Here is an 18552-nt window from a genome sequence, read left to right on the forward strand (position 1 = left end):
CACAATGGAATATTACTCAGCCATAAAGAATAATAAAATTATGGCATTCGTAGGCAAATGGATGAAATTGGAGAATATCATGCTAAGTGAGATAAGCCAATCTCAAAAAACCAAAGGATGAATGATCTCGCTGATAAGCAGATTATGACACATAATGGGGGTTTGGAGGAGGGCAAGAATTGAGGAAGGAGGGACTATAGATGTAAAAGAGGGGTGGGAGGCGTGGGGGGAAGAAAAACAGTAACAGAATGAATCAAAAACTATTACCCTAGGTAAATGTATGATTACACAAATGGTATGCCTCTACTTCATGTACAGAGAAACAAGATGTATCCCATTTGTTCATAATAAAAATTAATTAAAAAAATGAAAGAGAAAAAAATAAATGTATGCAGTACTCAGGTTTAAAAACTGTGAAAAAATGCAAATGCAGGAGATCAAATACCACTTCAATAAAAAAATAATGAAAAGACACAAAATAGAACTATTACAAATAAAAGAAACAATTAATTGAAAACTCACTTGAAGATATCACTAATAGAGTAGAATATATAAAAAACAGAACTTCAGCCCTTGAAGACAGAACTTCAGGACTTGAACAGGATTTACAGAGAATGCAATAAAGGGGAAAATTACAGAAAGTACAGAGTACAGACAATGAAGGGGGAAATTATAGAATATGACCAGAATATACAAGAAACGTGGGACAGCATTAGCAGATGAAACCTGAGAATCACTGGGATACAAGAGAACATGGGGATACAAGCTAAAAAATAAGGAATATTTTCAATAAGATAGTTACAAAAAACCTTTCCTGTGTCAGAAATGAGATAGACATCCACATACAAGATGCTTACAGGACACCAAATAGATCTAACTGAATGAGAAGCTCACCATGATATACCAAAAACAAAATGCCTAACATAGAAAATAAGAAAAAAATATTAAAAGCCACAAGAGAGAAGCATTAGGTCACATTAAGAGGCACACCAATAAGGCTCACTTCTGATTTATCAGTTCAGACCCTACAATCAAGGAGAGCTTGCAATGAGACATTCCAAGCCTCAAAGAAAACAACTTCCAGCCAATGTTACTATACCCAGCAAAACTCATTCAAGGAAGAAAAAAAAAAAAAAAAAAAACACAACAAGAATAAACTAAAAGAATTTATGAGCACCTAGTCAGCACTACAAAGAATACTCAAACTGCACACAGAGGAATGAAAAATCTATTTCCAAAGTTCCCAAACAGAGGAAGTTCAATAGAAGAATAATCCACTAAATGAGAATCAAGACAGGATAAAATACAGCCAAAATGGCAGGAAACCACAAACACATGTTCATACTATTATTGAATGTCAATGGTTTCAACTCCCTAGTTAAAAGACATTGATTAGTAGAATGGATCAAAAAATAAGATTCAACTGTATACAGTTTACAAGAGACTCATAGGCAAAAACACAAATGTTGAAGGTAAAAGGATGGCAAAAATTATTTCATGCATATGGATCATGAAAATAAGCAGGAGGAGCTATTCTTACATCTGACAAAACAGATTGCAAGCAAAAATTAATCAGAGGAGACAAAGCATGCCACTAATAAAGGGCATTATTATTATTTATTATTCCTAATAAAGGGAATAATTCAACAAGAAGATACGATAGTAAGCTTTAATGCCCCGATTGTCAATGTACTCGTTTATATGGAAAAAAGAATACTCCAAGACAATAAATCCTACATAGGCCCCAACACAATAACACTGGGAGATTTCAATACACCCTTATCACTAATAGGCAGGTCATCCAACATAAAATCAATGAAGATAACTCCAATCTAAGCAACACTATAAGTTTAATTGACCCAACAAACATCTACAGAGTATTCCATCCTGAAACAGCTGAATATACCTTCTTCTCAAACATGCATGGGACTTTTTCCAAAACGGATCATAGTCTAGGCCATAAAGCAAATATTAACAAATAAAAAAAATCCATATAATTTCACATATTGTATCAGACCATAATGGAATGAAGCTGAAAATCAACAGAAAAGAAATAATAGAAACATAAACACATGGAGATTGAACAATACTCCTTAAAAGAATTGAGAATAGAAATCAAGAAATTCCTAGAAACAAATGAGAACAGAGATAAAACATATCAAAATCTATAGGACATTATGAAAGCAGTTTTAAGAGGAAAATTTATAGCACTGAGTGCCTACATTAAAAAATTAGAGAAATTCCAAACAAATAAGCTTAGACTCCACCTCAAGTACTTAGAAAAAAGAACAAAGTAATCCCCAAACCAGCAAAAGTCAGGAAATAATTAAGATCAGAAACAAAATCAATGACATTGAGGATAAGAAAATAACACACAAGATCAATGCAATGAAGAGTTGGTTCTTTGAAAAGATAAGATTAACAAACCCTTAGCCAAGCTACCAAAAGAGTGAGTGAGAAGAACCAAATCAACGAGATCAGAAATAAAAAGGAGATTTCACAATAGACTTTTTTGAAATCCATAGAATTATCCAAATATTTTGAAAATTTATAGTCCAATAAACTAGAAAATCTATGACCTTCCCAAATAAAATCAGGAAGATATAGAAAACCTAAAAAGATCAATATCAAGCAATGAAATTGAAACAGCAATTAAAAGCCTTTCAAACAAGTAAAGTCCAGGACCTGATGAATTCTCAATCAAGTTCTACCAAACCTTCAGCAGAGAAACTAATACCAGTGTTTCTCAAATTATTCCATGAAATTGAAAGGGAGGCAACACTCCTAAATACATTTTATGAATGAACAAAAATACATTTTATGAATCATAAAACATATTTATGATCACTCCTGAAGACAATCTATTTATACATTTTATAAATACATTTATGAAGGTATACCCTGATACCAAAACCAGATAAAAAAGACATATCATGAAAAAAAAGAAAACTACAGAGCAATATTCCTTATGAACATGGATGCAAAAATCCTTAATAAAATATTAACAAACTGCATTTGAAAACACATCAAAAAGACAATACACCATGATCAAGTAGGTTGAAAACACATCAAAAAGACAATATACTATGATCAAGTAGGTTTCATCCCAGGGATACAAAGTTGCTTAAACATATGCAAATTGTCACTTACTGAGAATTAAAGACAAAAATCACATGAGCATCTCAACAGAGGTAGAAAAGGCCTTTGATAAAATTCAACAACCATTCATATTAAAAATGTTGGAGAAACTAGGAATTGAAGGAACTTTCCTCAATATCACAAAGATAATTTATGAGAAACCCAAAGCCCACATCATACTAAATGGAAAAGAATTAAAAGCAGTCCCTCTAATATCAGTTAACAAGACAAGGCTGGCCACTCTCACCACTCCTATTTAGTCTAGTCCTTGAAACATTAGCAAGAGCAATCAGGCAAGAAAAGGAATTCAAAGGGATACAAATAGGAATACAAAAAGTCAAACTATCTCTGTTTGCAACAATATGATCCTATATCTAGAAGACCCAAAACATTCCACCAGAAGACTTCTAGAGCTTATAGATGATTTAGCAAAATAGAATACAACATCAACATCCATCAAACAAAAGTTTTCGTATAGTCCAACAGTGATTCAGCCAAGGCAGAATCAGGAAAACCTTCCATTAACAATTACCTAATAAAATACTTGGGTAATAATCCAGTCAAGGAGGTCAAAGAGCTCTAGAATGAAAATTATAGAATATTGAGAAAAGACAATATTCTTGGATAGGCAAAATCAATATGGTCAAAATGGCCAGACTATCACAAGCAATATACACATGCAATGCAATTCCCATCAAAATACCACTGATATCCTTCACAGAATTAGCAAAAACAATTCTTATGTTCATTTGGAAGAAGAAGAGATCCCAAATAGTCAAGTGATTGATACTAATCAAGAAAAGTGAAGCAGGAAACATTGCAATACCTGATCTGAAAATTATACCACAGATTTGTAATAACAACAAAAAAGCAGAATGTTAGCATCAAAATACATATGAAGACCCATGGAACTGAATAGAAGACACAGAGACAAATCCAAATACCTACAGCCATCTGATATTTGACAAAGACTCCCAAAAATATATTTTGGAGAAAAGTTGACCTTTTTTAACAAATGGTGCTTGGAAAAACTGAATAGCTATGGCTATATGTAGAAAAATAAAACTAGACTGCTATCTCTCACCCTGCACAAAACTCAAATCAAAATGGATCAAAGACTTAGGAATTAAACCAGAAATATTATAACTGCTGGAAGAAAAGATAGGATCAACCATGGGTGCTGGCACCAAGTTTCTTGACAAGATCCTAAAAGCACAAGAAATAAAGCTAAGAATTAATAAGTGGGATACCTTCAAACTAAAAAGCTTATGTATGGCAAAGGAAATGATTAAGAGCATGAAAAGAGAACCTAAAGCATTTTAGAAAAGGTTGGCCCACTACTCCTCCAACAGGGGATTAATATCCAGAACACAAAGAACTCAAAAAACTTAACACTTAAAAAACAAACACAAACAAACAAAAATAACTCAATGAATACATGGACAAAAGGACTAAACAGAAACTTCTCAAAAGAAGAAACATAAATAGCTGACAAATATATGAAAAAATATGTTCAACATTTCTAGCAATCAGGGAAATGCAAATAAAAACTACACTAAGATTTCATTTCACTCTAGTCAGAATGGCAATGATCAAGAATATGAACAACAATAAATGCCAGTGAGGTTGTGGGAGAAAAGGTATACTTGTACATTGTTGGTAGAACTGCAGAGTAGTACAACCACTCTAGAAAGCAGTATGGAGATTCCTCAAAAAACTAGGGTTGGAACCACATTGTGACAGCTATCCTACTCCTTGGCATTTTCCCAAAAGAACTAAAATCAGCATATTACAGTGATATAGACACTTCGATGTTTACAGCAGCACAATTCACAAGAGCTAACTATGAAATCAACCCAGATGCCAATCAATGAATGGATGAATTAAGAAATTGTACAGACACACACACATACACACACACATGCACACACACAATGGAGTCCTACTCATTCATAAAAAAGAATGAAATCATGGTATTTGCTAGTAAATGATTGGAAATGGAGAATATCTTGCTAAGTGAAGTAATCCAAGCTAGAAAAATCAAAATTCAAACATTATCTTTCATATGCAGAAGCTAGCATAAAATAAAAGCAGGAGAAGAACAGGACAACAAAGAGCTAATCAAATATAAATTAACAGACAAGCACAGGGAAGTCTAGTAGAGGAGGGAAGAAGAATGGATGAGACAAGGGAGGACAAGTGGGAAAAAGGAGAGGTTAAAAGGGGGAGTCTTGAAATGAAATTGATTTCCATGCATCTATGAGTTTATCAGGATGAACCCAACTGCTATGCATAACTATAAAGCTCTAATTTTTTTATGTAAGTTTTATTTTTTTAATTTTTTAATTTTTATTATTATCATTATTATTTTATATTTTACATACTGCATTTTGATTCATTGTATACAAATGGGGTACATCATGTCATGTCTATGGTTGTACACGATGTAGATTCATACCATTCATGTAATCATGCATGTACACAGGGTAATCATGTCTGTCTCATTCCACCATTTTTCATACTCCCTCCCTTTCATTTCCCTCTATGTATTCTAAAGTTCCTCCATTCTTCTCTCACCCCCCCCCCATTATATATCATCATCCACTTATTAGGGAAAGCTCTAATTTAAAAAGTTAATAAAACTAAAATGAAAAAACCTTAAAGAAATGAATTTACTGAATTAAAAATAAAAAATACTAGTCCACGTAATTCATTAATATAGTATTTGACATAACCCTTTATTCTGGGGAAAGAGAGTAGGAAGTAGACCATAAATATAAATCACAAAATCTTTTTAGTAGGCTTGTTTTACTAGTGTTATATACTGAGCAATTCTGAAATAATTTTAGAGACATTATAGGGCTGAACAAATGAGTAAATGTGATGATGTTATTCAGAGTCAGTTTCACACCATGGGAGAAAGGACATGAAACAGGAAAGCAAGAGGAAGCCCTGAGGGAATGATCTATAATTGAAAATTTCTGTGTGAATTCAAGATTTCTAAATATGTCTTTGCATGTATATATTCACACGTGTATGCACATCAAAGCATATACATGTGTATAAATATATGTGTGTTTGTATGTATTTATATGTATGTTTGTGTATATATGTGGGTGTATATACAGGAATCCAATTTGAAGCCAAAATTCTTATTTGATCTTTCAGGCCTAATAGACAAAATCTCTACCTAGTAGTTCTCATGAGGTACCCACTTCACACCTGACTTGATACATTGCCAATAAACTGTGGATAGTAGAAGTAGTTATAGTCAAAGCTAAGGCCCATCCACACCATGCTCTTATATATTCTACATTCCTTTTCCAGATGCCTTTACAGAAGAGGAAGACTCAGTTGATACACTATGTTTTCAGGAATCCCTGTTTAGACCACTCTGTTATGTGAACTTGAAGATGGTATTCTCAATTTCTACTCAGTAGTCAGAACTTCTACTGGAAGGAACACGTAAGGAGTGCTAGTGTGTTCATAGATCCTTTTGGAAGATACTGTTGGATGTTATAGGGCCTATTTTACCAATGTTGCCAAAGTATCTTTACCAGTATCCAAAAACAATGGGTTTACCCAACAATGGACTGAAATCTCCAAAACTGTGGCGCTCAGAAAATCCTTTCCTCTTTATAAGTTGATTATCTCAAGTATTCCTTACAACTAATAGAATGCTGATGAGTCCACTAACTTATGCATAATGGGCATCCCAACGGAGAGGAATGGAGAGAAGAGAGGAGCAGAGGGGAGGGAATTACTGAAAAAATAATGGAAAACAACCTCCCAAATTTTGTTAAAAACATCCAGAAGTTCCAACAAACTCAAAATAAGAGAAACTCAAACGAGAGATCCACATGTGCCATACTTAGTGCAACTGTAAAAAAGTTTGCTGGAAGGGTCAACATTTTTCAATTTGAGATGGTATTTTTAAGATTAAAACTTTATCTTCAGATGAAAGATTTCTCCTTCAGCTGAAAGATCTCATCCATTTTCATAAGAAGAAAGTTCACTAAAAAGTAAAAGAGTTTTAATGTGAAGCCTCCAAATCATTAAAATACACTATGAGATCTGGGACTGTAGCTCAGTGATAGATGCTTGCCTTCCACACGTGAGGCACTGGGTTCAAGCCTCAGCACCACATAAAAATTGATAAAATAAAGCTATTGTGTCCATCTATAACTAAAAATATTTGTGTATATATATATGTGCATATATATATACACACACACATATATATATATTATGAATCACTCAAAGTTTCCACTCATTTTTATAAAATTCTAACCAAATGATCATAATTCTTTTAAATGTTCAAAAATGAGGATTGAGTGTGGTGGCACACACCTGTAATCCTGGTGACTTGGAAGGCTGAGGCAAGAGGATCACAAGTTCAAAGCTGGCCACTGCAACTTAGTGATACCCTAAGCAACTTAGCAAGACCCTGTCTCAAAAAAAAAAAAAAAAAAAAAAAAAATTAAAAAAGGGTTGGGGATATAGCTCAGTGGTTAAGCACCCCTAGGTTCAATTCTTGATTAAAACAAAAGAAGAAGAAGAAGGGCAGGTTGATGAATTTTTAAAATAATAAAACTAAATTTAGGAATCATTCAAGTACATTTACTAAAGTATTGAGAGAAAATTATTATTTTATATGTATACTTAGGAAGCTAAAAGTCAACTTTACTGTTTATAGATATTCACTTCTTTTAAAGTTTTACTTTTTTTATTTTTAAAACTGTTTTGTGGTGTTGGGGATGAAAGCCAGGACCTCATGCATGTGAGGCAAGTGCTCCACAGAGTTACAAGCCAAACTCGAAGTTTTTTCATTTTTAAAACAGATATTATTGATTTAAAATTTGGCTAAATAAAAAAATTCTACTTAAAGAGAAAAAAACATGGATTGTGCGGAAAAAATAGATGGCATCCCCAAAATATTTACATTCAAAAATGTTAATAATTATAACAATTGTAAACAAATGACATGTTCTATGAACAAACAAAGATAGTTAAACTGGGTTTATAAAAAATCTAATTACAAACTATTTAAATAGGGCACACTAAATTGTAAGAACACAGAAAGCAAACATATGAAATAAAGATACATTATAAATATACTGACAAAAATTACCGTAGCTATGTCAATAAAACAAATTGAGTTTTCCAGAAATATGGTATTTTTTAAAATTTATATGCACTAATATAATAGTATAAGGAAGAAACTACTGAATTACAATAATAAACATAAATCCAAAGCAATAATAGAGAAATGAAATATGCATATTTCATTACATGTCAAAACTAACATAAAATTAAAGGAAATAAGTTAATTTAAATAACAATTTAAATGATGTTTGTGACAGGATGCACATGCATGAGTTAATTTTGCTTAATTTAATTAAAATCAACCTAAAACAATTTAATAATATTCACAGTTATATTTGCTATTATCTTTTTTCCTAGCAGTTCCAACTATCTGGCAAAATGTTTTCATCTAATACTTTATCCAGGCTTCACAGAGAAAGTCTTTTAAAAGCACTAAATTGAATCCAGATTTGTGGTATAAGTACTAAATATGCAATATATATTAATTACCTAAGAATACTGTCTTATTTATAACATAAGAAAATCACCTTTTGTGATAAAAAGTTAACTATTAAAATAACATCTAGTTGAAGTATAAATGTTACTTTTTATATACTTAGAGGTAGTACATTTTAGAGTTTTCTACAGTCTTCTTTTTCAGACTTTAAAGCTTAAAATATTTGACATCATATATCTAGGAGAAAAATATGCAATGATTTAAGACAGGAAAGAGAAGGTAAAAAAAAAGCCCAGGAAGAAAAAATAGGAAGCATAAAGAAAATAGTATACAGAAACATCAACATATCAATAATTAAAAGTGAATATGAGTACTAATTAAAAGACAAAAGGCATCAGAATGTATTTGGAAAATATACAACTATAAGTTTCATATAATAGGTACAGAAAAATCATAAAGATATAGGAAGATTAAAATTACTGGGATGGAAAAAGAATATATCATATAAATATCAACCAAGTAGAGCCAACATGACTAGAAGACTTAATAGTTTCTAAATGAAACAAACAAAAACTATAAAAATGGTTTCCTTCCTTAAAATAAAATTTCTATCCTCTAGGAAAATTATTAATTTTAAATTTATATATATGTAGATAATAAAAGGCCAAAAGATATAAAGCAAAATGACACAACTATAACAGGAAAATTCAGAATAAAGCATTTAACACATCTAATTCAGTAATTATAGACTATATAAATAAATCACCAATAAAGATAGAAGTATGAACAAAATAATTACAAAAGAAAATTTTAAATAATAGCAAACATTCATGAAATGTGAGACAAAGTTCCAAATTTAGTTGAAAATAATTTTATAATATTTTAATTTCTTACCATAAATATTCTCATTTCTGGTAGCTTCATCTTGCTCAGTTTCAGACTTCCTTCTGGAAGCTAAAGCCATGTCTTCAGGTGGTGCTACAGTCACAAGAGATCCTGAATAGAAAAATAGATCTATGATGAAACATCTGGATATAGCAAGTAATCAGCAGAATTTCCTCTCATTTGTGTAAAATGAAAGGAAGAAAAACTGCAAACCTACATCAATGATTATATTAAAACAATGGAGATGAAGTGGGAAACATATGAATAATTTTCATGAATGTTTCGGGAGAAAGACCTGCTAAATAGTAGTCACTAACCATGTGAATAAATATCACATTATATCAGAGTTTTTACTTCTTTATTATCTTTAGAGTATTCACACTTAGGTCAAAGTGTAAAACTTCTACAAAATATATCCTCAAGCAAATAGACTCAAAGAAAAAAGATCTTCTAACAAGTTTAACTTAAAACAATTTAAAGATATCTATAATGATCGTACATAGTTACCATTGCTATGTTGAATTTCTGGTACTTGGACCTCTGATGCTGAATCTTTTTTTTCAAGCCTAAGATTTTCAGATACTTCATAAGAACCTACATTAAAAAGATTCATTTAGTATTACCAAACAGAAAAACAAATCTATTGTGAAATATTTAGATTTTAAATTTCAAACAGAAGCATTTTTCTGTCATTTCCACAAAATTACAAGTAAATCACCATAATGCTAAATCTGACATGAAGATTGTGAGAATGTTGGTAATAGATGTATGTTGAAGCTGTTTCATTCTTTCTAGTATATTAAGTGAAACAAAAAGGAAGTCTAGAATACACACTCTTAAATTATCAATAGTTCAAAGAAAAAAGTCTTAAGAAAAACTGGAAAATATATTGTGATAAAGAAAAAGCAAAAAAAATCACAGATTATGGGATGCAGCTAAAGTGAAGCTTAAAGAAAAATTTATGGCTGCAAACACTTGTATTGAAAGATGAAAGAGACCACAATCAATAAACAAAACTTCCATCTTAGAATCTAGAAAAAGAAAAGAAAGATAGATCCAAAGAAAGTAGAAGTCACCAAATAATAAAGACTAGAGCACAAATAATTAAATGGAAGAACAGAAAAACAATAAAGAATATCAACAATTTCAGAAATGCTACACTGGTTTAATAATAATAATAATCAATAAATAAATGTACTATACAAACTTAATAAAGATCTTGAACCAAGTCCCCCAACATTATCTCAATAGATGAGTAAAAAGCAAACTTCAAATTCTGCATTAAATAAAATATTCAACAAATTAGACATAGAAGGAAACCTTCAACCTAGATTGTCTACAAAACTGATAGCTAACATCATACTTAGTGAATGCTTTTCCACAAGATAAAAACCAAGACAAAGATGTCTGTTCTTATTGTTTCTGTTTAACATTACAATGGAGTTTCTAGCCAGAGTAATTAGGCAAGAAAAATAAATTAAAAGGTATCCATATTGCAAAGAAAGCAGCAAAATGATCTCAACTTAGAGATGTCGTACATAAAAAAATCCTAAAGAATGCAAAAACATATACATAAATAATAATAAACCTATTAGAATAAATAAATTTACCTAAGTTAAGGTTACAAGATCAATATCCAAAATTTAATTGTATTTCTCTAGTAGCAATGAACAATCTGAAAACAAACTTAAGAAAACTATTCAATTTACAATAGTATTGAAATGAATAAAATACTTACAAATAAATGTTTAAAATAAGTATAAGACTTATACACTGAAAACTACAAAGCATTGTTGAAAATAACTAAACAAGGTAAGATATATGCAAAGACATCTTATGGTTATGAGTTGTTAGAATCAATATGGCTAAACTAGCAATACATCCCTACTGATCTACACATTTGACTGAATCCTATCAAAATCTCAGCTAGCTTTTTTGCAGACGTTGAGAAGGTGATTTTATATGAAAATTTAAGGGATCAAGAATACCCCAAATAATCTTCAATTAGGAAAAAAAGTGAGAGGACTCCCACTTCCCCAATTAAAAAGTGAGTACTAGACCACAATAATCAAGATAGAGTAGTACTGCCATTAGCACAAGCATATAAATAAATGGAATAAAATTAAAGTTCATAAATAAGCCCTTAATTTATGATCAATTGATCTTCTACAAGGGCACTAAGAAAATTCACTGGAAAGGTAATAGTCTTTTCAACAAATGGTGCTGGGAACTGAATAAATACAAAAAAAATGAAGTTGGACACAGATCTCTCACCATATACAATTTACAGTGGGTTACAGACATAAATATTGAGTTAAATCAGCCAGGTATGGTGTTACATGCCTTCAATACCAGTTACTCAGGAGGCTGAGGCAAGTTCAAAGCCAAGTTCAGCAACTTAGTGAGACCTTCAGCAACTTTGAGATATCCTGTCTCAGAAAAAATAAAAATAAAAAAACAACTAGAGATGCAGTTCAGTGGTTCAGCAGTCACCTGTACTGTGAAAGATAACAAAAAGTTGAAAGTGTAAAACTCTTATGAAAAAATAGAAGTAAACTTTTTTCAACTTTGGTTTAGGCAGTAATTTCTTCAATATTGGCACTAAAAACAGAAGCAACAAAAGAAAATATAGATAAACTGGACTTCAATAATATTAAAGATTTTTTTGTTTCAAATAACATCATCATCCAGGGGCTTAGACATAAGCATTTCTACCTGAACTAGGGATGTGGATTAGAGGACCTATATGTGACTATCCTCAGATTGAGTTTTTCATTGTATGGTGACTAGATTCTGAAAGACAGCATCTCAAGGCACTGTACAGAGATAAAGTATTCCAACAGAGCCAGGAACAGGCAAAAACCATACAACATCAACTTTCACCTGTTTGTTTTATGGAAATAGTTAAAAGCCAATCAAACTAAAAAAGGGCATGTAGGTATATAAATCCTCTCTCTAATGGGAAGGAGCATCAAAGAATTTGGAGTTATATTTTTAAACATGTAAGTAATAAGGTTATCTTAATTTAAAATTATTTTGTATAAACATGGTATTGAATATTACATAATTCAAATTTAAACTATAATCTGGGATAATATTCATTATGCACACAATGACAAAATTTGTATTCTCCTTACAACTAAATCACTCTAGTTTGTTTTACATTTAGTACACAGGAAAGGAAAATCATGAACAAATTTAAAAGACATATTATGGGACTGAGAAGACGGCAGATTAGAGGACGAGCAAGGTGAACTGTCCAGAAGTTTCTTAGCTCAAGATTTAAAAAAGTGAAAAGACTGATAGTCAGGTGGGTGACTATGGGAATTGACTAAAATTCAATATTGGACATAAAAATAATCATAGAGACACAGAAAGTCACAAACTTTCAACATAATACAAGACATAATATGTTAGAGATATGTGAGCTTGGATGATGGCAGCATCAACAACCCCAGCCCACCATTGAGAGGACGGAGAGCACAAGGAGTATGGCCAATATTACTGGCTTGGGGAAACCTATGGAATACAGAAAGAGACTGATCTCAACTAACCCAGACACAGTGAGGGAAGCTGTTGAGTGAAAAGGGATTAAACTTCCTTGACCAGGAGGCAGAAGGTCCAGCAGGAATCATAACTGCAGTAGTGTGAACCAGTTTTGAGTGGCCATAAAGCAATGAACAGAGACTGAAGATTAGGGACTCATAAAAGGAAGTTTCCACCCTGATCCTGTGGTCACCTACTGTGGGGCCCAGAGTGTGCCAGGACCAGCATAACTGAAATAGGCACAGAGAGGAGTATGCCTAGAAAGATATACTCTAGAGATACTGAGTAGAGATCACTCCCTTTGGTGTTAGTGTCCCATATGATCACCTGGGAAGATGGAAGTAACAGGTCAGACAGGCATGACAGCACTCCAGGTCTGATTATGGGTAATTCACATCCATGGTGGTAGAATATATGCAGCCTGTCAAGTTCAGACTCCTTACGCTCATAGTGGAAATTTGGGGAGGACTGTGAGACCCAGACATTCAGCAGAAATAAGCATCTCCCTAGCAACAGGGGCATGAATAAAATTTCAAATATCCACCGACAGAGTTTCAAAGGTCAGGCAAGACAAAAATCTCAGCCACTAGAACTTCCAATATAGAATTCTGCACCAGTCCCATTATGGAAGTACACCAATTGTCAGCATTCCCCAGTCTATCCCATCCTACACTGGGAGATAGGAAGCTGAAAGCTAGTACAACCAGCTTCAGCTGGTGGGAAGTAAGAGCTAAAGGGCTAAGACCTAGACAAGAAGGCACTTGTGGTTCAGGGCAGCAGAGAAGGAAGGCACTCAAATTGAGGGCACAGCCAGCAGGTCACTTACAGTGGGAAGCTATGTTTTGGACAATGGAGAGGAATGGTGCCAACAATGGACAATGAAAATTAGAACCCAGCACCCAAGCAAGCTGTCTTTTTTTCTTTTTTTCTCTTTTACCCATTTGTTCCTGCCATTCCCATTTCAGTCCCTATATAATGTTACAGAAAGTTTACTATATTTAATAACTATTTTTTTCAACCTATTTAGAACTTTACTAAAGTTTATACCTGGATTAGATTCTACATTCATCAATTGAAGGGCATCTAGGTTGGTTCCACAATCTGGCTATTGTGAATTGAGCAACTATGAACATTGTTATGGTTGTATCTCTGTAATATGCTGATATTAAAGCCTTTGGGTATAGGCCAAGGAGTGGGATAGCTGGGTCAAATGGTGGTTCCATTCCAAGTTTTCTAAGGAATCTCCACACTGCTTCCAGAGTGGCTGTACTAGTTTGCAGCCCCACCAGCAATGTATGAGTGTACCTTTTTCCCCACATCCTCGCCAACACCTACTGTTGCTTGTGTTCTTGATAATCACCATTCTAATTGGGGTGAGATGGAATCTTAGGGTAGTTTTGATTTGCATTTCTCTTATTACTAGAGATGTTGAACATTTTTTCATATATCTGTGGATTGCTTGTAGATCTTCTTCTATGAAGTGTCTGTTCATTTCCTTAGCCCATTTCTTGATTGGGTTATTTGTATTCTTGGTGTAGAGTTTTTTGAGTTTTTTATATTCTGGAAATTAGTGCTGTATCTGAAGTATGAGTGGCAAAGATTTTCTCCCACTTTGTAGGTTCTCTCCTCCCACTGCTGATATTTCCTTTGCTGAGAGAAAGCTTTTTAGTTTAAATCTATCCCAGTTATTGATTCTTGCTTTTCTTTCTTGTACTATGGGAGTCCTGTTAAGGAGGTCTGATCCTAAGTCAACAAAGTGAAGATTTGGACCTACTTTTTCTTCTATATGATGCAGGGTCTCTGGTCTGATTTCAAGGTCCTTGATTCATTCTGAGTTGATTTTTGTGCAGGTTGAGAGATAGGGGTTTAGTTTCATTCTGTTGCATATGGTTTTTCAGTTTTCCCAGCAACATTTGTTGAATAGGCTATTATTTCTCCATTGCATATTTTTGGCACCTTTGTCTAGTATGAGAAAATTGAATTTATTTGGGTTTGTGTCCGAGTCCTCTATTCTGTACCATTGATCTACCTGTCTATTTTGGTGTCAATACCATGCTGTTTTTGTTACTATTGCTGTGTAGTATAGTTCAAGGTCTGCTATTGCGATACCCCGTGCTTTGCTCTTCCTACTAAGGAGTGCTTTAGCTATTCTCGGTTTCTTATTCTTCCAGATGAATTTCATGATTGCCTACTATATTTCTGTAAGGCACATCATTGGGATTTTAATTGGAATTGCATTGAATCTGTATAGCACTTTTGGTAGTATGGCCATTTTGACAATATTAATTCTCCCTATCCAAGAACATGGGGGATCTTTCCATCTTCTAAGGTTTTCTTTAATTTCTTTCCTTAGTGTTCTATAGTTCTCATTGTAGAGGTCTTTCACCTCCTTTGTGAGATTGATTCCCAAGTATTTTATTTTTTTCGATGCTATTGTGAATGGGGTAGTTTTCCTAACTTCTATTTCTGAAGATTCATCAGTTATGTATAAAAAAATGCATTGGGGCAGATCCAAGATGGCAGACTAGAGGGAGGCTGTGTTCCTTATCACTCCGTAACCTGGTTTCAAGCAGAGGATATCCGTTTCTTGGTGAGGTAGTTTTTGCTACTTAGCGATCCCCTGCTCTTTACCCCATTTGTCTGCTGTGATCACCTGCAGTCTGACAGCATATGGACACCTTTTTTGAGTGCAGACTGTTCACTGTTAGGTGCCTACCATCCACCATTTGCCTGCCTCTCGCCTATCCATCGCCTACCTTACACCTATCCATCACCCAATGCACGAGGTTCACTTCCCGATCACACGACCAGAGACAGCAAACTAATCACCAACTGCCACCGGAGCACCAGCTGCCCGCTGTTGCCTGGAAGTTCACTGTTACAGTACCTGCAGGTTTGATTACACATATCTGCTGCCATTTTGAGAAAACAGCCAGGACCTGTAGGACCCCTGGCCAGATTGACTGAGTCCCATCTCAGGATCCCTCAGTCCAACCGATCACTCCCTGTCTCTGGGGCCCTCACATCGACTGACTGCTCCCTGCCACCAGTACCCCAGACCAACTGACTGCGTCCTAACACTGGGACCCCAGACCGACTGATTGCACCCGGCCTCCAGGATCCTGCAACCACACCAAACAACTGAACCTCCAGGACCCCTGCCTGAAAACCGCACCCCACCTGCAGGACCTCCTGCTGACCATGTCCACACTCTGAGCTACAGCTCCCAATTTGCCAATGCATTTCGAAGCCAGAGCGGCCATCTTGGATAATCCTGGAAGCCGTAGCTCCAATCTTTAGGTGGGGCAAAAGTCACCCTGAGACGCCTGCTGGAGGCTTGAAGCTCATTGTCAGGTACCTCTCATGCATCAGGTTTTGAAGACTGGGAGGTTTCATTACTATATGACTGTTATACTCTAGATTTTCTTTTTTCTCCTTATTGAAAAAATTTAAGTTTTTATTTCTTTACTTTTCTTGCTCTCTTTTCCTTTCTTTTACCTGTTCCCTCAGAGTCTCTTTCTCCCTTTTTTGCATGCTAATATCCAATTTCTTTTGATTACACTCTCACCCTTTCTATTATCTAGAACTTCTGTATATTCTTTTCTTATCCCATTAACAGCCACATTCTACATCCCTCTGCATCCTCTTTGTCCTTCATTTGAAATTGCAGACCTTATGGCAAATTTCTTTGTTTTACTGAAGATAATATTTTAACTCATTCTGTTTATTATGACAATATTGTTATTGTCCTCATAGGGGCTATTTGGTCTAGGATTGCATAGTGTCTGAATTGGGCACTGCTAATACTGATCTCCCCTTAAAGTAAAGGTTTTGGAAACCTATAGGGCCACTCTAAGCCTATAGGGGGAAATCTGCAACACCCCAGTTCTGCACTGCTAGAGGGGAAGATACATGAACAACATGAAAAAACAAGGGAAGAAAATGATCCAAACAAATCTAGAGTCTATATTAATAGAATCCAATGACAGTATGGTAGAAGAAATGTCAGAAAAGGACTTCAGATTATACATGATTAAGATGATTTGTGAAGCAAAGGATGAGATAAGAGAGCAAATGCAGGCAATGAATGATAATACCAATAAGCTGAAAGAGCAAGTGCAGGAAGCAAAAGATCATTTCAACAAAGAGAGATTAAAAAAAAAAAACAAATGGAAATCCTTGAAATGAAGGAGACAATAAACCAAATAAAAAACTCAATGGAAACCATCACCAAAATACTAGACCACTTGGAAGACAGAACCTCAGACAATGAAGACAAAATATTTAATCTTGAAAATAAAGTCGCCCAAACAGAGAAGATGGTAAGAAATCATGAACAGAATCTCCAAGAACTATGGGACATCATGAAAAGACCAAATTTAAGAATTATTGGGATTGAGGAAGGCACAGAGATACAAACCAAAGGAATGAACAACCTATTCAATGAAATAGTATCAGAAAATTTCCCAAACTTGAAGAATGAAATGGAAAATCAACTACAAGAGGCTTACAGAACACCAAATGCACAAAATCACAACAGATCCACACCAAGGCACATTATAATGAAAATGCCTAACATTCAAAATAAAGATAGGATTTTGAAGGCCGCAAGAGAAAAGCATCAGATTACATATAGGGGGAGACCAATTCGGATAGCAGCCAGCTTCTCAACCCAGACTCTAAAAGCTAGAAGGGCCTGGAACAACATATTTCAAGCTCTGAAAGAACATGGCTGCCAATCAAGAATCCTATACCCAGCAAAACTAACCTTCAGATTTGAAGATGAAATAAAATCCTTCCATGGTAAACAAAAGTTAAAAGAATTTACAAATAAAAAGCCTGTGCTACAGAATGTTCTCAACAAAATATTCCATGAGGAGGATATTAAAAACAACAATGGAGGTCAGCAAAGGGAGGAACTACCTTAGAGAAAAACTACTCAAAGGAGAAACCAAGCCAATTTAAAAACCAAAAATAAGCCCAAATGACTGGGAATACAAATCATATCTCAATAATAACCCTGAATGTTAATGGCCTAAACTCATCAATCAAAAGTCTGGCAGAATGGATTAAAAAGAAAGACTCAACAATATGCTGCCTGTAAGGGACTCATCTCAGAAAAAGACCATCCACAGACTAAAGGTGAAAGGATGAGAGAAAACCTACCATGCACATGGACTCAGTAAAAAAGCGGGGGTTTCCATCCTTGTATCAGATAAAGTGGACTTCAAGCCAAAGTTAGTCAGAAGGGATAAAGAAGGACATTTCATGCTGCTTAAGGGAACAATAAATCAGGAAGACATAACGATAGTAAATATTTATGCCCCAAACAATGGTGCATCCCTGTACATCAAACAAATCCTTCTCAATTTCCGGAATCAAATAGACCACAACACAATAATTCTGGGTGACTTTAACACACCGCTGTCACCACTAGATAG

At 34.1% G+C, this 18552-nt stretch overlaps 1 protein-coding gene across 2 annotated transcripts in view; it reads right to left on the minus strand.

The window, feature by feature from the left end:
• The window catches only part of LOC306641042 (uncharacterized protein), an 87098-nt gene that overhangs the window by 53649 nt on the left and 14897 nt on the right, over positions 1-18552 (minus strand). For both annotated transcript variants that reach the window (XM_079105889.1, XM_079105888.1), the window contains exons 3-4: positions 10073-10159; positions 9575-9676 (exon numbers count right to left, since the gene is read on the minus strand). In XM_079105889.1, the coding sequence (XP_078962015.1) occupies positions 9575-9676; positions 10073-10159 (189 nt within the window). The remainder of the gene's footprint in view (positions 1-9574; positions 9677-10072; positions 10160-18552) is intronic.

The sequence above is a fragment of the Sciurus vulgaris genome, assembly GCF_902686455.1.
Source record: "Sciurus vulgaris genome assembly, chromosome: 12".
NCBI lineage: Eukaryota > Metazoa > Chordata > Mammalia > Rodentia > Sciuridae > Sciurus > Sciurus vulgaris.